This window comes from Sus scrofa, chromosome 14 (genome assembly GCF_054392235.1).
Source record: "Sus scrofa isolate SSC_HxYL_T2T_F1_AM1 chromosome 14, Sscrofa_HxYL_maternal_Yorkshire_Landrace_v2.0, whole genome shotgun sequence".
Lineage (NCBI taxonomy): Eukaryota > Metazoa > Chordata > Mammalia > Artiodactyla > Suidae > Sus > Sus scrofa.
The window spans coordinates 25,990,052-26,010,752 of NC_139396.1; the positions used below are offsets into that span (position 1 = coordinate 25,990,052).

The window sequence follows — 20,701 nt, forward strand, 5'->3', positions numbered from 1 at the left end:
TCCCTGAGCAGCTGCCAAGCTGTTCTGCCTGGGCCAGGTGAGGACCCAAAGACGCCTATCTACACAACAGCTATTCCTGGGCACCGCCCCCGTGGGAGGGCCCTCCCAGGCCAGCCGGTCGTTCTTTCCTGTTCAGTGCACCTGCCAGGATGCTGACTGGTGGAAGCGACAGCCAAGCAGCCCAGGGCTGAGATGGAGGAGAGTGAGGACAGGAGGGACTCCAGAGAGGAGCAGGGCAACAACTGCAAACGAGCAGCAGCTAATTTTGGCCCGCGGCTGCTCTCAGGTTCCCAGGTGCTCCTTCCTGCTCCCCTCAGCGTGTTCCTGAGCTAATGCCGTGTAATTATAGCCTCGGTGGCTTCCATTTGGAGCTTGACTAGTGAAAGCTTTAGCTAAAGGGGTGGGAAATGTAAACCCCTGGGCCAAAACTTGGTAAATTTCCTAGAAACACATGCGTGCGCGTGTGCACACCACACACACACACACACACCACACACACACACACCACACCCACCCACACACACACACACACACACAGGCGGCAACAGTAACAACTGCCTGGTTTCCAGAAAGATGCACCCTCTGGTCCTCCCAAAGTGGACACAGGGGCCAGTGGGCTGATGACAGCAGAAACACCCAGGGGCTGAGATGGCTCTGGCTCTCCTGGTAAGTGAGGGGGTACGTGCTGGGCGTGGGCAGGCCTGGGACAGCCTCTTCCCCGCCCATCCACCGGCTCTGCCTCTGCATGAAGGCAATTCTCTCTGGTCCAAAAGGCCTTGTTTCCCTTTCAGGAGTCCCCACCGGTGGAGTTCCCATTGTGGCTCAGTGGTAATGAACCTGACTAGTATCCATGAGGACACAGGTTCAATCCTTGGTCCTGCTCAGTGGGTTAAGGATCCGGCGTTGCCATGAGCTGTGGTGTAAGTTACAGGTGAGGCTTGGATCTGGCGTTGCTGTGGCTGTGGTGTACACCGGTGGCTACAGCTCCGAGTTGACCTCTGGCCTGGGAACCTCCATAAGATGCACGTGCAACCCTAAAAAAAAAAAAGGAAAAAAAAAAGTCCCCACTCAGAGGAAGGAGGAGGTGCTGGACTGCAAATACCAGCCTCACCCAGCATGGGCCGCAGCCCCTGAACTAAAATGAAAAAGAACAGAGTGGGTGGCCCCTGCTACTCCCCGCCCCAACCCCCAGTCCTTGTGCAGACCACCTAGGACCTGGAGAAACTCAAGAGCTAGAAATTCCTCCCAGGCCTGGGCCCACCTGCTCTCCAGGCCTGCAGAGAAGAGCCCAGATGGGCCAAGAAATGAAAGGTACCAGGGAAGGAGCTCCTGCTGTGGCTCAGCGGGTTATGAACCTGACTAGTATCCATGAGGATGAGGGTTCGATCAGTGGGTTGATCCCACTGTGGCTGTGGTGTAGGCCGGCAGCTGCAGCTCAGATTCGACCCCTAGCCTGGGAACTTCTGCATGCCACATATGCAAACAAAAAACAAAAATGAAAAAACTGTAACAGGGAGAGGGAGGCACGGTTTAACCACATCTGGCACTTCCCAAAACCTCACTGGACTCCTCCTCCCAGCTCCAGCCCCTGGGGACCCCATCTGGCCTCTCCCCAGGGCAGGGCAAGGAGGGGCCTGCTGCAGAGGGGCTGCCTCCCCCAAGCCAGGCTTGCCTGCCTCCCCTCTTCCTTCCTGGGGCACCACCCTGAGCCAACAACCATCTGTCTTTGAGTCTTCAAAACGATATGCTTGAAATACTTGCTTGCAGAAAACTAGATACAATAAACCGCAGTCACCAGCTACCACCTATATCGTTCCAGCCACGTTACTGGTACCGCCTGTACTAATATTTCATTACTTCTTTTCCTTAATCCTTTAATTCTTAAATTAAATGCTTAAATTTCTTCAACTGACCCACTTTTTAACTTTGTCAGTACTACCTAGATTTGTCCTGAGTGATAACGTCTACCCTCGTTCTGAATTTTTCCAAGACGTGCCAAAATGCACTGCTGTTCAAACTAAAAGAGTTTTGCCCTGTGCCCATCTCTCCCATCCTGGTAGCAACATGCAGGCCCTTGAAGGGAAGTAACTGATTAACTGATTTAGACTCGAGGTTCTTTTTTTTTTTTTTTTTTTTTTTTTGGTCTTTTTAGGGTAGCACCAGCTGCATATGGAAGTTCCCAGGCAACGGGTTGAAATGGAGCTAGATCTGCTGCCCTACACCACAACCAGAGCAACGCCAGATCCGAGCCACGTCTTCGACCTACACACAGCTCATGGCAACACCGGATCCTTAACCTACAGAGTGAGGCCAGGGATTGAACCTGCGTCCTCGTAGGTGCCAGTCAGATTTACTTCCACTAAGCCACAACGGGAACTCCCATAGACTTGAGGTTTTTAAACGGTGCATCTATGATTCGCTGGACCTGCCTGTTACCCACAGACACTCTCAGTCCCACCCAGCCCCTCCGGGTACAAGAGCTCTGTGGCCAGTGCCCAGGAATCTGGATTTTGCAAGCTCCCCGTGATTCCGAGGCTGCCCTCCAAACCTGGAGAACAAGTAACTTGGAGAAGAAGCAGGGCAGCCCCTGGTCAGCTCCCCAACAAGCACACAGCCCACCCAGCCCACAAGTGACCAAACACACTCTCAGCAAAAGTGAGCTTCTCAGCTTCTGCTGTCGCCAGAGCATGTGCCCCGGAGGCTTCACTGCCCTCAACAGAGAGGCTCAAACCACAAACAGGCCTCTCCCTGGAGGAGGAGAAATGAGATGCTCACTTTTGCAAGATGCTTCCAAGCCAAAGGGACCCCAGGCATTTCAGTTCTCCTTTCCGGCCTCTGAAGAAACCGCCACGTTGTCACTTGCCCTGAATCCTGCTTCTGGCTGTCATGTCCACACTGAAGCCAACCCTGGACCCCTGGGTCTTGCTCTGCAGTTCAGCCACTACAGTGGGAGTCAGAAAGCTGGGCCCTAATTCCATCTCTGCCTCTGCCGAGCATGGGAGGCCCCCAACGAAGCCTGCCCCTCTCTGGCTCTCATTTCCTCACCTGAAAAGTGACAGGTTTTAAACTATACAGTTTTCTACACCTTGTGGCTTCCCTGACTACTCCCCATCCCCCGACACACAGACCAGTGCAAGACTCTGAGGACTGGAGGGTTGAGGAAGCCCCCCCTCCCAATCCCGTTCCTATAAGCAGGCTGAAAGGAGTCCAGCCTGTCCTGGGCAAGCACTAAGTGCCTATGCACACTGCAACACACACACACACACACACACACACACACACACACTGCCTATGCACACTGCAACACACACACACACACACAGAGGCTCACAACCACACCAGCCACCCCCACATAGGATGCCACATCCCTGTCGGTCAAACAGCTGTCAGCCAACAGATGTTTTCATGTGTAGACGACAAGCCCTAGAAATCCAGCTATGAACTGAAAAGGCAGAGGCCCTCTCTAGGGGCTTTCGTTCTCGTGAGAGAAAGACTGGTAATAAACATACGAATAAATAAAGAAGAGACTGGGAAGGAGCGGACCATCAGATGGTGGCAAATCAGGAGATGCTGGTGTCATGGAAACCAAGACAAGAGTGTGACAAAGGGGGACTGAGTCCAAGTACTTGGGGTGCAAGGGTAATAAGCAGAGAGGCACTCAACAATGAGATGGCGACTAAACCAACTCTAAAGAGAGCTGGATGGCAGGCAGAAAGGGTGAGGAAGACTAGGAAGGGGCAGGGAGAAGAGATGCCACGTGGGGGCCCCGTCTTCCCTGGTGGGTTGCAGCTCCCTCACGTCCCCTCCTCTCTTGTGCTAAGGGACCATCTATGCCCGGCTCGCCCTCAAGACTCGTTAACTTTTACAACAGTCCCGTACTGAGCATGTGTAGAACTGCTGGAGAAAGGAACAAAAGTGACAAAACCCCTGTCCTCCTGGAGCTTCCGTTCCAGGATGAACAAGAGATTATAATCAAGTAACAAATGGAAACTTTCCCCTTGGCCTGAGGATTACTCTTCAGGCTTCACAAACTCCCCATGTGCCCTGCTTGGGGCGTTGCTGGTGATTAAGGCTCCCCGGCCGTGTCTTAGGACTTGGAGGATCCGGCTGGGTCACTGATTAGCAGGGCAAATGTGCACAAGTTATGCAACCCCTTTCAGCCTCATTTTACTGACCTTCAAAATGGGGATATGGAGTTTCTGCCACGGCACAGTGGAGACGAATATAAATAGGAGCCATGAGGTTTCGGGTTTGATTCCCAGCCTCACTCAGTGGGTTAAGGATCCGGCATTGCTGTGAGCTGTGGTGCAGGTCACAGACAAGGCTCATATCCCGAGTTGCTGTGGCTGTGGTGTAGGCCAGTAGCTATAGCTCCAATTCGATCCCTATCCTGGGAACCTCCATATGCTGTAGGTGCGGCCCTAAAAAGCAAAAAAAGAAAAAAAAATGGGGATATAAGACCCACCCTGCCTACACACAAGGCTACACTAAAAATTGCAAGAATAAGGTGGAAGCAAATGCCACAAGCAGTTTCCAGCCCATAACACATGCTCAACAAATGCTTATTTAAAAATGCATTCCCTGCTATTGGTGGGAATGTAAATTGCTGCAGCCACAGTATGGGGGTTTCTCAAAAACTAAACTAGAACTACATATGACCCAGCAATTCCACTCCTGGCTATTTACACCCCCCCAAAAAAATTCAAAACACTAATTCAAAAAGATACATGCACCCCAATGTTCTTAGCAGATCTATCTACAATTGCCAAAATATGGAAGCAACCTAAGTGTCCACTGACAAATGAATAGATAAAGAAGTGATGTGTGTGTGTGTGTGTGTGTGTGTGTGTGTGTGTAAAAACGAATGAAATTTTGCCATTTGCAGCAACATGGATAGACTTGAAGGGTATTATGCCACATGAAATAAGTCAGACAAAGAAAGACAAACACTGCATGCTACCGGCTAGCTATATGTGGAATCTGAAAAATACAACAAACTAGTAAATATAACAAAAAAGAAGCAGAGTGACAGATATAAAGAAGAAATGAGTAGTTACCAGTGGGGTGGGGCAACATAGGGGTCGGGGAGAGGGGAATACCAACTACTGGGTGTAAGACAGGCCCTAGGATGGACTGTATAACACGAGGAATATAGCCAATGTTTTGCAAAAAATGTAAGTGGAAAGTAACCTTTTGAAATTGTATTAATTTCTTTTTTAAAGAATGCGTTCCCTGGCTGACAAGATCCTCTTCCCCTCCATCTCTCCATTGTCACATGGCCTGTCCCTCGTGTCTCTCCTTCCAGCCTCAAGCCCCACACGCCACAAGACAAAAGGGTCTCCAGTCTCCTTGTCAGTGAGCATGAGAAGGGCTTCAGAGCTCCCTCTGCTTATCCAAGAAGCCTAAGAGAGCAGGACCTCAGGGATCTTCCTCACCTCTGGGCCCCCACAGCACCGAGAGTGGCAGCCAGGAGCCTCATACGATCCAGGCATGAAGTGATAGCTCAGCTTCCCCAAGAGATGACCAGCCAATCCCAGCATGCCCTCCTGCCAGTGCTCTGCTGTCAGTCAAGGCCCAGGGATCCAGGGGGACCCTTGCCTTCATCCCCTACGGCTCTGGTGCCCACCGTCCTCAAACAAGCCCCAGCAATCTTTTTTTTTTTTTTTTTTTTGTCTTTTTGCTATTTCTTGGGCCGCTCCCGTGGCATATGGAGGTTCCCAGGCTAGGGGTCAAATCGGAGCTGCAGCCACCGGCCTACGCCAGAGCCACAGCAACGCAGGATCCGAGCCGCGTCTGCAACCTACACCACAGCTCACGGCAACGCCGGATCGTTAACCCACTGAGCAAGGGCAGGGACCGAACCCGCAACCTCATGGTTCCTAGTCGGATTCATTAACCACTGCGCCACGACGGGAACTCCTGCCCCAGCAGTCTTAAGGCTCCCTAACATCCTCGCCTTTCTCTCAGAACCTCCCCGTCACCTCCAGCCCCCAGACAGCACGCAGCCACCCCAGCACTCTCTGGGGCACCTGTATTTTGGGAAGCAGGCCAGCCCACCAAAAGTCAATTTGATGAATGGCACATTCGCTGCAAATCAATTTCAAAAAAAAAAATCAATTGCTTCTGAATATCATTGTACATGTTAACAAATTTTAACCACTGTCAGAATTCTTGATCTCCACCTCTTCAAAGGGCATATGAGTCTTGATTTGGTGTTAAAATCTAGCAATTAAAAATTAAAACTTCATTATTTCACATTTGAATGGGCTTTTCTCAGCCACTTTTGAGGGCTCTCTGTTCTTTTAGATGTAGTTTTGGCGTGATTGTTTTAATAGCTAGAATTTTTACCATTCTCACAACGGTTCTCACAGGGCCTATTAGGTTTTTTGTTGTTTATTTGTTTGTTGTTTGTTGTCTTTTTACGGCTTATGGAAGTTTCCAGGTTAAGCGCTGAATCAGAGCTGCAGCTGCCGGCCTACGCCACAGCCACAGCCACCCCAGATCCTTAACCCACTGAGTGGGGCCAGGGACTGAACCCAAACCCTCGTGAACACTAGTCGGGTTCATGACCGCTGAGCCATCAGGAGAACTCCCACCTGTTACCTTTAATTCTGTATTTTTATCACAATGAAAAACCAAAATGGAGGCATTGCCTATTGATATGGTTCACTTTAATCCTTCTTCAGCCTGTTTTTAGTTGTGGTAAATGGAGGTAGGACTGGAAACACCCATCATAAACTAAACTGTTTTACTGATGATGGAATATACCTTTCTTGCTCTAAGACGTCTACATCAACTGCCGCTGCTTAGATTCCAAAAAACTGAATGTATCTTAAAATACAGCAATGAAGACCATTTACAAAAACTTTCAGAAGCCATGAAAACCATTCAAATGTGAATTTATAAAAGCTTTCAAAATAATGAAAAAAAACAAGTTTTGGCAGATCTGTATATTTGGTAAAATCAGCGATTTGGTCAATTAGCATAGGGATTTTTGGAAGGAGCCACCATGGGGCAGCTCGCGGACGGCTGACCTCCGAGCCCAGAGGTGGTAGGAGTCCTGCTTTCTCCTGAGGGCCATCTCTGGGCCATTTCTCCTCCCGTGGGACTCCTGATCCCAGCCCACAGGCCCAGTCCTCCTTGGCATAGTCAGCTACGGATGCCATCATTCCCCACTGTCCTCCTCCGAGAGAGACCTCAGTCTGCCTCAGTGTCTTCTCCTCCCCTTCCCAGGCAACCCGCCCCCTCCACCCCGCCTGCAGAGGTCTCTCCCTCCAGGACGAGGTCCCCCGTCCTCTCTGGCCTCCTTTGCTCGCTCTTCCTCCTCTGCGTGGAGAGCCCCAGCCCCCTTCTCGGTCTGCACTCTCTCTGGGTGACCTCATGGCTGTAAATATCATCTATATGCTAACGACGCTCAATCTTTATCTCAACCTTGGCCTCTCCCAGAACTCCAGGCTTACATCCAACTGCCTACTTGGCATTTCCGAATGGGGGTCTAACTAGCATCACAACCCTCACGGGGCTGGAAGAGAGCTCAGCTCTGGATCTCTGCTCTTCACCCTCAACCTACTCCTTCCCTCATCTCCTCCATCCTGGCACAAGGTGGTACCACTATTGTTGAAGCCCCACCTCCTCTCAACTTTGCCCCACAAGAGCTCCCAGCTCTGTGCATCCTCTTCACCCCTCCTGCTAAGTATGTGGGCCACTGTACCAGCTCTTAACCGCTCTCCCTGTGCCCCCATCCACTCTGCCACAGCGCCAGAGTAATCTTTTCAAAAGCATAAACCATACTGTGTTTATCCAGTACCTAAAATCCTCAAAGGTTTCTCATTACTCTTAAAAGGAAATCCAGACTCCTTAACTCGCCTGCAGCATCCTAGGCACCTGGCTCCTGCCTGCCTCTGTGGCCACTTCCCCAGCCAGCACCTTCACTTCATCACTGTCCCAGCCCACCGGCTTCCCTAAGTCCCACCCTCCACCATGCACGTCCCCATTGGGTTCCCCAGAGGTTCCCCCTGCCATTCCCAGAACTTCCCAGGGCTGGATGCTCCAGAGGTCATACTTTGGCATTCCCAATACAGAGAAGCCACCGGTCACATCTGCCCATCATCCTATTTTAAACCTTGCTCAGGATTCATCACTTACTTTTTTTTTTATGAAGGTCCCAGGCCAGGGATCAGATCGAAGCCACAGTTGCAACCTATGTCCCAGCTGCATCACCAGATCCTTTAACCCACTGTGCCAGGCCGGGGATCGAACCTACATCCTGGTGCTGCAGAGATGCTGCTGATCCCACTGCACACAGCAGGAACTCCACTATCTTTTTATTTTTGATAATTTGTTTATTGGCTCATTTGGTCTTTCTCTGTCTCAGGCTAATCCAACACAAGTAAGAATCTTGTTCACGGATGAACCCTTAGCACTGAGATCAGGGCAGGGCACACAGGGGATGCCCCATAAATTTGAAGGATGGCCTCACACACACACTCGCACTCCTACAAGTGGGTACCAAAGCAGCCAGAGTCCGACATAACCTCCAGACAGCAGGAAGCCCCACAACACACACATGAAGTTCAATCCACTAATTTTTGTTGATCAGGAGAAGGAGGACCTTCCATCTTTCAACATCCCTCAGTATTCACCCCTCACCACTGTTCCCAGGGCTTCCCTAAGAGGTCAGAAAGGGGCCGGGGGCAGTGCTAGTTCCCGGAAGGAAAAGCCACAACTCCCCCCAAGGTCCCCCTCAGGCTTTCTCCATTCCTGCCTCCCCTCCTTCCCTCCCCACAAGCAGAAGGAGATCACTGCCAAACCCCCATAAACACACATACACACCCCATCCCTGCATGTACCACCTAGGCTTATACTCCCCACCTACACAGTACACATGTGTATGCACTTGAACCCAGTCAGACCTGGTCCTTTCTCTCCACACACATGAGGTTCAAAGACGTGTTTGGGAGGAGCACTGCCAGGGTGCTTACTCAAAGCCTGCCTTCTACTTAGATAAAGAAGGTGAGCACCATTCCTGGCTAAGTCAGGAGAACCGAGCAACAGAGGCCTGCAGAGCCATCTCAGGGGCCATGAAAGAGCAGAGAGACCAAGCCCAGACCTGCCCACACCCCTGCTGCTGGCAGGGCCTGTCTATACACCCAAGGGGGCAGCAAGCAGGTAGCCCTAGAGGATGCTATTTAAAGGGAACCAGGAACAATGTCCGAAGACCTCACCCCAGCGATGGCACCTGAAACCCTACCATTTAAAAGCCTCTCCATGGAGTTCCCGTCTCGGCACAGTGGTTAACTATTCGTGGCACAGTGGTTAACGAATCTGACTGGGAACCATGAGGTTGCGGGTTCAATCCCTGGCCTTGCTCAGTGGGTTAAGGATCCGGCGTTGCCGTGAGCTGTGGTGTAGGTCGCAGACGTGGCTCAGATCTGGCATTGCTGTGGCTCTGGCGGAGGCCAGCGGCTACAGCTCCGATTGGACCCCTAGCCTGGGAACCTCCATGTGCCACGGGAGCAGCCCCAGAAAAGACAAAAAAAGAGACAAAAACAAAAAAGCCTCCCTTTGGGGTTAAATTTTGCTCTCTCCTGTTTTTTTTTTTTTTTTTAATATATACACATAGCAATTTCTTCTTTGCACACGAAGGCAACCAAACACAAAGCCGCCAACGCCGCGCTCACACTTTCTGGGAACAAATCCTTCTCCCACTGGGGAAGCCCGGGGTGACCACCCTGACGGGGAGAAGAGGAAATGAAAGGGGAGAGGGGAAGCCTGCGATGCCTGTGATGGGGAAGCTGGCCTCCTCCCAAGAGCCCAGCTGCTGACCAGCACAGCCAGAGTCTCGGGTCCCCCCATCGCACTTCTCCCCATCCCCACGGCCCCTCCCCGACCCCATCCCCTCTCCCAGCCCTCAGACAAATTCTCCCTGAAGGGGGAGGTGTAAGAGGTGACAGAACTGCAGCTAAGGCCCAATTTTCGTTGACACTCAGAGTCTCTGACAGCTGTTAGAAGAAGAATGTGATTTTGAAATTTAAATAACACGCTTCTGCATTCGGCTCAGGGAGACAACCTGAGGATAAGCAGTTTATCGCCTGAGCCACCATGCAGGGGGGCAGGGTGACAGGCTGCTTGTTCCTTCTGCTCCCCCCTGGCCCTCCGTCCCCAAAGCCCCACCAGCTCCTCACTGGGGCTGCCTCGGAGCGTGGTGTCCAGCGGACCTGCTGGGCCTTGCTGGCCAGCTTTCTGCTCAGCAGCTCCCAGGGAGGAGGGGGCTGGGGGCACAAAGGCTCTGCACCGCTCAGTGGAGCCAGGGAAGGGGGAGGGTCTCCCTGGGCACCCAGCAGAGTTAAGCCAAGCCCAATCCTCACCCAGTCGCCAGCAAAGCCCCTGAGGCACCATCACAGGGGACTGACTCTGAGCCTAGGACCAAGCCCCTCCCCCACCCAAGGGCAGCTCAGCCCGTCCTCAGGGACCTGGGCCCCCAGGCTAGGCAGCCACTCTGAGCTCTGTCCCAGGAAATGCTTGAGCAGGGTCCCTATTCACTGTCCACTGAGCCCACCAGGACTCAGAAGGACCTGACCAGGCCTCCAAGCTCTGATGCTGCTGGGAAAACCATTCCCAGATGCCCCCTCTTCTCTTCCGAGACTTTCCTGATCTCAGGCGCCACCTCTTACTGCCTCCCTTGAACTCTCAGGGCTAGACTACCCGCAATAAGCCACCCACAGGTGTCTAAACGGTGCCTCCACGCCCCACTGGTCAGTGAGGACTGATTCCCTTTAAAGCCGGGTCTTAGGGAGCATCTGCAACACATGGAGCCGCAGGCCTACCTCGTCCAGGAAGCCCTTGTGAGCATCCCAGCCCTTCTCTGAACCTCGGGTCCCCCTGATGGGCAGCCCACAAGGGCCACCTTGGACTTGCATGGCCCTCTTTTCTTTTTCTTTTTCTTTTTCTTTTTTTTTTTTTTAGGGCTGCACTTGCAGCACATGGCTAGGTGTCAAATCAGAGCTACAGCCCCCAGCCTAGCCACAGCCACAGCAACGCCAGATCTGAGCCATGTCTGCGACCCACACCACAGCTCACAGCAACGCTGGATCCCCAACCCACTGAGTGAGGCCAGGGATCGAACCGCACCCTCATGGTACCTAGTCGGATTCGGTTCCACTGCACCACAAGGGGAACTCCTTGCTTGGCCCCCTGGCCACCCTTCTGTGTGCAGCTCTAAGAGCTGACACTAAACCATTAGCTCCCGCCAGCCCCTGACAGCGTCACCCGCGGCCACCACTAGGGTGCTCCGGGGCCCCAGCACCCTATGAGGAGCCGTGCACACACCATTGCCAATCCTTGCAGGGCTCCATCTTACGGATGAGAAAAATGAGGTTCATGGGCATCAAGGGATCCACCCTGTGGACTGAACCTACCAGGCCAGGATTCAAACCAGGATCAGCAGGTCTCCAAGTCCACAATCACCCTCCAAGGCAGAAGGACCCACCGTGGAGCCCAGCACAGCACTAGGCACCCAGGGAGACACAGAGAGATGTGGGTGCAGCGACACAGAAACCAATGCCCACCATCTGACAGTGCCCCCAACACACCAGAGTGACACTTAGGTATAGTAAGAACCAAGTGCAAGGGCATGGGGGGCGGGCAGTGGCATTCCTCAGGGGCCATCTGCAAGGCTTCTTAGCAGAAGAGGGCTCCCCCCTCTCTGGAGCACCCCCAAAAGGAACCAGTGGAGCCTCCAACTAGAAGATCCCTGGGCCTCTTCTGGCTCCAGCCAAGCAAGACAGCCCACCCCAGAGGCTTGTTGGCCCAACTGCAGCTGTCACCGCCAGCCCTGCTCCAGCCCGCCAATGGCCTTTGGAGAAATCACTCCACAGTCAGTTATTAGTAGCTCCATATTTTAGGGCAACGTGCCAGGCCCTGGACCAGGCATCTCTGTGCAGTTTCTCACCAGATCCTTACAAAACCTGAGCAGGCAGCTGTCGCTCTCAGCCCCATGTTGTGTAAGAGGCTTTGAGGTGAGGCACCTGCTCAAAGTACACAATGGTCAGGGGTGGAAGCCAGACTGAATCCCAATCTAGTCTGTCACATCTCTTGGGGCCTCAGTTTCCCTTTTTGTCAGGTGGGCTCAGATGATTTCTGCGTTCCCTTCCAGCTAGAGAAGAGACAAAACGTGCCCGCATAAATACACTTCATGCCCATGCATCTGGCAAGGCTTGCATTAGGTGCCCAAGGCCCTGGGGCCCAGGAACGCAGAGGCAGCGCTTGCCGACAGCCCCGCCGAGGCCATCTGCCTGCCGCTTCTCCCTGTCCCCGAGGCACGGCGGCTGCGGGGAAGCCACTGCCTGGCTGGCCCAGGTTCTCACCATCACTTTGATGTCCTCATTCCAGGGGATGGAGCATTTCTCTCCCCTCACTGTCCACATCACCCGTCCGCACACTCGCTGGCCGAACCATCTCTTCTTTCACTAAGAAACCTTTCTCTTGTCTCCACCCCGTTCCACACTCCCCCATGGACCGCTGGGATTCAGAATTCACTGGCGGGGGGTGGGGGGGGGGTGTCACAAGCACGTGGGGATGGAGGGACCCTCAACTTCCCTTCCTCCATCCATGGAGGCCCTTCCAGAAGGCACCCGCCTCTGCTGAGCATCCTTGGCTGTCACTCTGCCCGCATCCACCCGCTCAGACTCTTCGGCATCCACCCCATGAGCAGGCATCACATTCTCATTTTACAAACACAGGCACCACAGCTCAAAAAGGCCCAACGGCCAAAAAAAATAAAATAAAAACTAAAAAGGCCCAGCAGGGCCCAGGAGTACACTCCTCTAAGTGGCCGAGTCAGGATTCAATCTCAAAACTGTCACACTCCTCCTGTGCGCCGGGCTGGCTCCAGAAACTGTTTCCTGTTTGCAAGGGCAGTTTGAATTGCCAGAAATAGGACAAGCCTGACTGCTTCCTCTGAACTCTCCCCTCCCATTGAGAAGGCTGGGCTGGGCATCTGGGTGCTACCCACACCACCATCCCCAGGATTCAGGGCAGAGCCAGACTGCTCCCCTCCTGGCCCTGGACTCAAGGCCGACAGGACACCGGGAATCCCAGATCCAGTCACTGAGCCCAGTGCCTGTCTCTGAACAGGGCAGGGGAGGCGAGGCCTTGCCCTTCCCCCAGGGGCTCGTGTCAGTGTTGGGGGAACCCCAGCAGCTTTCTTTGCTCTTTTTTGGGCGGCGGGGGGGTGCGTACCCATGGTATATGGAGATTCCCAGGCTTGGGGTCGAATAAGCGCTGCAGCTGCCGGCCTACGCCACAGCCACAGCAACGCCAGATCTGAGCCTCGTCTGTGACCTATAGTGCAGTTCACAGCAGTGCTGGATCCTTAACCCACTGAGAGAGGCCAGGGAGTGAACCCGAATCCCCATGGATACTAGTTGGGTTTGTAACTTGCTGAACCACAATGGGAACTCCCCGCAGCTTTCTTTACCAACAGAATGCCAGTTGGACTTCCTGAGAACCCCAACAGAGAGAGGGGGCCAGAGGTAGAGAACACAGGTTCCAGGAGGCTCCGAATTCTCAGATCACAGATGTTACAGATAATAGTGACTGAGCCCCAAAGATACAAGAGACCCTTCTCCGAGTCCCTGGGCCCCCACAGGGAGAAGTGCAGCCTGGAGGAGCCTGCACACACACCCTCCCCACTGCCTTTCCACACGGAGATGCCAGGGGGAGCAGCACACAGCCACAGAACGTGGAAGTGGGGAGGGGGCTCCACAGAACCTGACAGGGTGGCAGCCTTATCATCCCAAAGCATCAGTGCAGGACCTGGGGTCCTCCGGGTCGGGCCTTCCCAGCCATCGAGCCATAGGTGGGTGGTACGTGTGCCCAGACATGGACCTCTCAGCCCCCAGCAGCCGGGCAAGGGCCCATGATGATGTGAACTCCAAGCTGCTCTGCTCACCCTAGAAGCTGAACAACGCTGCCACTGTCTGTGCACTCGATGGGGAAAAGGCTGGGGAGTGCTGCTCTAAGCTCCCACCACCCTTCTTCAGGAACAAAAGTGACATCTGGAGCAGGGCAGTGCCCAAGCCCATCACCTACGCTGTGAGAAGGCACTGGAATGGGGCTCCCGACTCCCCATTCAGCCTTCTTTCTGCTGCATGCCCCCATCATGGTCCACTTGGGGTCTTGGTGGCCAGGCCAGGGCCTCTCTGCTCAACTACATGCCCGAATTCCCCAGACAGAGCCACCCATGCACCAGCTCTAGTGGAACAGGGTCTACAGGTGCAGTGAGAGGGAGCCATGCCCTCACAGTGGGGAGCAGTGCCCGGAGCCCAGGAATTCGGGGCCATATGGGGTCCAGGTCCATATGGGAGCAGGAGGGAAAGGAAGCTGATTGAGTCTGCTGCAGACTCAGTCATTTCCTCATTTGTCTTGTCAACATCCTCGTCCCGCAGAGTGTCAAGTCCATTATTGGAAGATTTTCTGCTGGGAAGATACTTAGTGTCAGTCTGGGAAGCAGCAGGGGCCTGGGCTCCAGAGAGGACCTCTGATCTTCAACCTTCAGGGAGCAAGCCCAAGGCAATTTCTCCACCAGAGGTAAACCCAATGTCTACAGCCCATGCAATGGTACCTGAACTCCTGGCAGGCAAGAAATGGGCACCCCGGCTGCTGGGATCTCCCTGGCACAGCACCCACATGGCAACCATCTCCTCAACCTACTGGAGCCCCGGAGCACTGAGGTGGACTTCTGCCCAAAACTGATGAGGAAATGCGAGGATCAGAATGTCTGTGCTAGGAGAGGCCCCAGGCATCACCTATCAGCCCTATGGGATGGGCAAGTCATCACTGTGCCCACAGGCAGAGGCAGGATGGGAACTTAAGCTTCTACCCCACCACCCAGGGCAGGGCGCTCAATCCACCTTCAGACTGCCTTGGAAGTCCCTGTTTCATCCACCACCACCCTACCCTGCTGCCCACCACCAGGGCCCAAGGACACATCCAGATGCTCAGCCTTTGGCCAATGCCTCCCTTCTCATGGGGCCCAGGATTTCTCCCACCAGGTCCCTGTGTGGTCATCCCATCCCAGTCCCTTAGAGCCTACATTCTCAACACGAGAGTCCCAGACGAGGTGACAGCCTGCATTCTCAATGGGAGAAGAGACTGTCAGCCCCCGGGGGGCAAAAAATGAAGTTCCTGGGTAGGCAGAAAAAGTAGACATTACAATGGTTTGTGGCCCTCCAAAACTCAATGCTACCTGGCAAGATTTTATCACCTGGCATTTGCTTTTTACTCAATTGTGTCCCCTCCCCAAATTCATATGCTTAAGCCCTAAACCCCCAATATGACTGTATTTGAAGATAGGGCGTTTAGGAGGAATTAAGGTTAAATGGGGTCCTAAGAGTGGGGCCATAAGCCAACAGGACCAGTGTCCTTATGAGAAGAACTCTCCCTCCCTCTCCTTCTCTCTCCCCACCCCCACCTTCCTCCTTCTCTATTTCCCCCTCCAATTGCCCTCTTCCTTCCCACCCACTCCCACCCCTACCCTGTGAGGATAAAATGATAAGCCTGCTCTCTGCCATCCAAGAGGCGAGCTCTCATCAGAAGCCAAACCCTGCCAGAACTTGATCTTGGACTTCCAGCCTCCACGACTGTGAGATGATACACTTCTGTTGTTTAAGCCCCTCAGTCTATGGTATTTTGTTATGGCAGCCCAGCCTAAGACAGGATGTCTCTAGTTAGAGAGAATTTTTCTCCTTAGAGGGGCAATAATGAAAAAAAGAAAAAGTTTGAGAAATGCTGTCCTAGAGCATTCTTCACTTGAAAGTGCTGAGGGTCTCACTGGAGAGTCCATCTCACAGGTTATGCTTCTCAACTAGCAGCGATCGTGCCCCCAGGGAACATCTGGCAGTGACGGGACACACTGGGTTGTCACCCCTTGGGGGGCTGCCATTGGCATCCAGTGGTGAGAGGCCAGGGATGCTGTGAAATACCCTGCAGTGTAAAGGATGGCTCCCGCCACAGAGAGAATTGCCCAGGCCAAATATCAGTAATGCTGCTGTTGAGAAACCCTGGTTTAGAACAAAAGGACCTGCGGAAGGCTTCACATACTGCCACAGAGCGCCTAGAAGCCTGGCTCCCTGCATGCAGGGGTCCCAGCAAGCAAGCCCACCCTTTGAGCATCAGCGGTGACTCCAGGAAGAGCTCATCCCAGCCCCCACATACCTCCCAAGACCGGAAGGCCCTCCCCAGTGCCCAGCTGGGCCCTGGGTCCCCAGGGGAGCCCAAAGGCCCAAGGAAACGAGGCCAAGAAGAGAGAACCAAATAACTCACTGGGCTCCTACACAGGGGTCATGGTGAGCAAAGCTCCGCCTTCTCACTCCTCAGGCAGGTGGAGCGGGAGTGGCCAGGGAGCAGAGGCTGCTGCAGAAGGATTTGAGAAGCGGAACTCTCAAGGGAGAGGGGCATTTCAGCAGAATGGATGGTGGTGACAGGAACGCCAGCTCCCACGTGGCCGGTGGCAGGCTGAGCCCTTGAGCACCACTGGTTCATCCAGACCTCGTGTCTGCCTGAGGTGGATGGTTCATTCCAATCCACGATCATCTGCTGGCACGGCATCCCCAGTGAGGAAACTGAGGCCCAAAGAGGTCGAGCAGCTCAACCCAAGTAGAAGAGCTGGAAAGGACCCTGCCAGGCAGGACGGGTGACGAAATGGAAGAGTGACACCAGGTTTCAGATCCAAGACCTCCTGCACAGCGGACTCCTTCCAGGCAAGTCCCACAAATGTCTTAAGCCACACACAACCTCTGGCGGGCTCACAGTTTCCTCTTTACAGATGAGGCCCCAGGCCTGCCTGGAGGGCGGACGCCTGAGCCAAGCCCAGGGGCTCAGGCCACCAGCCTCGGGTACCCAAGCAGACCTGGCAAGGCCCCAGCACCGAGCCCACTCACCTGAGAAGATAGAAGCAAGCCTGAAGATGTCCGAGAGGCGGGCGGTCACCGGCTCGTAGGGGGAGGCCTCGTAAAACTCCTCGCCTGGAAGAAAGAAGCAAGCGTGTCAGGCCCGGGCTCACGGCCTCCCGAGGTGCTGCACAGGGCAGCTTCCCGTCAAACATGTCACACGAGTGAGGGCTAGCTCTCCAACCACAACAGGTCAGCACTACCCACTACGTCTCTCTCGTGACCTCCCTCCATGTCCCGGCCTCTTCTAAGGACTTCCATGTGCTTCTGGAAGGAAGGTACACGGGAAAGGAAAACCAGCCTCTGGGAGGCCAGGTACAAATCCGACGACATGAAGCCAAAGGACCCTCCACACTTATTCAGTACAGCTGCCTCATGTCTCAGGAGAGAGTTCCGAGGTGGCCCAGAGAGGGGAAGCAACCTGCCTGAGATCACACAGCTTCTCCTGGCGGACTCAGAGCCAGACTCCGGCCTCCGGATCCTCACCCTAGCCTTCCCTCCCATCACGCCAGGCCTGCTCTGCCCAGGCTTAAAGGGACAGGATTTCCCCTTTGCTTCTCATCCTGCCACCAGGAGAATCTGCCTGGAGGGTAAAGGTCGGGGGCCGAGGCCTGACCCCAGCCCCTGTCTGGCTGCCTGCCCCCCGCCCTCAGCACTCCCTCCCTGTCTCCCCTTCCACCTGCTGCTCTTCAGCCCTCCCTCCAGGCGAGCGGCAGGAGAGACGTGGCATGAGGCTGCCCTGGAGACCCACCACCACCTCAGCAGGACTCCCGCCCCTCCGCCCACGCCATGGCAGGAAAGGAAATATCCTCCCGAAACAAGCGGTGAGGAGAAATCAATGGATAATCACTTGGACTGTGTGGGCTGAGGGGGTGGGGACACAGGTGATGACCACAGCCTCACGCATTGATTTCCCATCCACCCAGGGCCCAGGGCAGGAACCCCCACTAAAGAGAAGCACTGCTGGGGCAGCACCATGGGGGCCACCTGCAGGAAGGTGCCGGCCTCCAAAAGTGGGGCCTTAGAACCTGCCGGCCAGGGGATCCTTCAGCCAGGCCCCTGAGCTCACCCCGAGGCTAGCCCTCCAGGACCAAGCATCTGTCTGCTGCACCTGGCAGATCCCCAGGAAAGGGTACAGAGCCCCAGAGGACACAGAGGAAGAGCACCCCCTTCCTAAGGCATAAGAGAAATGGCCTGTCCTTCACTTTACCTCATAGGAGCACCTTATGGCCCGTCCCACCCAACACCCCTTAGGCACAGGGGGTGCCCGCTGGCACCTGCCCACTGACCTAATCCAAGGGCTGCTCTTTCTTTCGGGCCTGTCTCCAACGCTACCTCCCCCCAGGGCCTGCAGGGCCATCACAGGCCTGTGTGATCTCAGCTTCGCCCACCTTACCCAGCGGTATTGGAGCAACTCCCTGAGGTGGGGTTACCGCCATGCTCTATATTGCAGTCAAATAACACGCGTTTAAGAAGCACTTTGGTAATAAAAATGATGCTACATTGCATCTCCTCATGCCTGCATTATGCACTATCAGAAGGGCTTTAGCTCTACCAATTCATTTAATCCTCTTCATTTCTCTACAGGGAAGGCACTATATATATATATTTTTTTTTTTTCTTTCTTCTTTTTTTTCTTTTCTGGCATTTTGTCTTTAGGGCCACACCGGTGGCATATGGAGGTTCCCAGGCTAAGTGTTCTATCAGAGCGTAGCCACCGGCCTACGCCACAGCAATATAGGATCCAAGCCTCGTCTTCGACCTGCACCACAGCTCACGGCAACACTGGATCCTTAACCCACTGAGCGAGGCTACGGATGGAACCCACGTCCTCATGGATGCTAGTCGGGTTGCTAACCGCTGAGCCACGACAGGAACTCCGGGGAAGGCACTATTATTCGCCCTATTTTACCAAGAAGGAACTGAGGCACAGAGAGGCTTTGACACTTGCCCGAGGTCACACAGCTGATAATTGGCAGAGCCAAGTTTCAATCCCAGGCAGTTAGCTCCAGAGTCCAAGTAGTTAACCATTATGATTACTTGCTCCAAAAATAAAAAGTGTTATTGAAACCAAACTGCTCTTACACAAGTACTGCTGTTGCTCAACGTTTTCACAGAACAGTCTCCTGCCGACTGGTCTGCTCCCCCAGAGTAGCGTCGTCTGTGCGTCTCCCTAGCATCTGGTGCAGCACTGTGCCTGGGGACGCATCCGCTAGTATGACTGACTGGGAGGGGGTTGGGGATGGATCTCTGGGACCAAAGAGCCTCCTGAACAATTGCTTGGGAGGGGCCCAGCCTTTTTAAGTCAACTTCTGCTGCCCGGGCCTGCAGCCCAATTCCTAAGCAGGAAATCCTAGATCTGCTCAGCAGCCAGACTGAAGCCCAACCTAGGATTCAGATTCCACACCACAACCTGGGAGATGACACCCAGAAGAGGCCTTTGCTCTTCATGTTTGCAGGACTAGGGTAACCCTGAACTTGAGGGTCACCTTGGGAGAAGGCAAGAACCCCCGTTCTCAAGTCCCCCATGCAGCCAACAGTGACAGCCCCACTGCGTAAATACTGCTGGTGATGGCAGCGGGGAAGAAGAGACCAAAGCCCCAGCTCTTCCCTGGGGAAGTGGAAAGGGGTCTGGATAAGGGGTCAGGGCCCTGGTCCTACCTGCAGACTGCTGTGTGCCCTGGAAGCCCCCTCTACCTCCTGCATCTCAGCATCCCCACCAGCAGGATCTCAAGGCCCTTTGCACTTGGGACTGAGGAGGAGCTCGGCAGGGGCCATGCTTTTGCCACCACCAGCTCTGCCCACATGCTGAGGTCCTCCATCTACACAGCAAGGTGCACCTTAGGGACAGGAAGAAGGCGGAGCCAGGTCTCTGGGGAAGTGCATCCACCAGCTGGGACCCAGGAGAGGCCAGAATCAAATGGCAAACCCAGAGTTCCCGCTGTGCAGCAGCTCGGGTCACTGTGGAGGCACAGGTTCAACCCCTGGCCCCGAGACATGGTTTAAAGGACCTGGCATAGGGAGGATTCAGTCCCTGGTTTGGGAACTTCCTTATGTCACGGGTGCGGCCATTAAAATAAAATAAAAAAATGCAAGCCCAGGTGGGTCTCTCCTCTCCTAGGTCTCTCCACCCCGGGGCCCGAGCCAGGTTATTAAGGGTCTTAAAGAGCAGGGAGGGAGTGCCTGCAGCCTCCCCAGGAGACACTGACCTGTTCCCTCTCAAGAAACTCCTGTCACTCAGAGGAACACAACCGGCTGTTAGAAGGCCTCTGGGTGGCCCTGGGCAGAAACCACCTCCTGCCCCAAGATCCAGGGGCAGGGACTGTGCAAGATCCAGAGGGGGGGGCAGGGCTCTGCTGTTCTGGACCCAGGGGAAGGAAGGGTCTCCCAGCCCGCACACCAGCACAGGGACCGCTGATGCACACAGCAGGTGCTGAACCTACTACCGAGTAACGAACCAACAAACCATCTCAAGACCTAGAACCCAGCGGCTCCCATCAGACCCTCCTGGGTTGAAAGGGTCTTGAAGATCTCGACACAGAGTGGGGCCTAAATGCGCATTATGTTATTGTTATCAAACCGCCTCAGCGGCCTGACCCCAAGCAAGGTCCCTAGTCCCTGGTGATGTCATTGGTGGTGTCATCAACGGAGTCAGCCCCAAGGGAAGGGCCTCCGGTGGCCCACCAGGCTCTCTAGCTGGCAGCTTTTCCATCTTGCCCCTGTCCACCCTGCACCTGCAGGACCCCATGCCC

At 54.3% G+C, this 20,701-nt stretch overlaps 1 protein-coding gene across 5 annotated transcripts in view; it reads right to left on the minus strand.

Moving 5' to 3' along the window:
* GFRA2 (GDNF family receptor alpha 2) overlaps positions 1-20,701 on the minus strand; it is a 93,219-nt gene that overhangs the window by 63,701 nt on the left and 8,817 nt on the right. For 3 of the 5 annotated variants that reach the window (XR_014826895.1, XR_014826896.1, XM_021072826.2), the window contains exon 3: positions 16,941-17,024. The exons of the other annotated variants lie outside the window; for them this stretch is intronic. Coding sequence is in view for 1 of the 3 variants with exons in the window: in XM_021072826.2 (XP_020928485.1) it covers positions 16,941-17,024 (84 nt within the window). In the remaining 2 variants the exon portion in view is untranslated. The remainder of the gene's footprint in view (positions 1-16,940; positions 17,025-20,701) is intronic. 5 annotated transcript variants of the gene reach the window in all.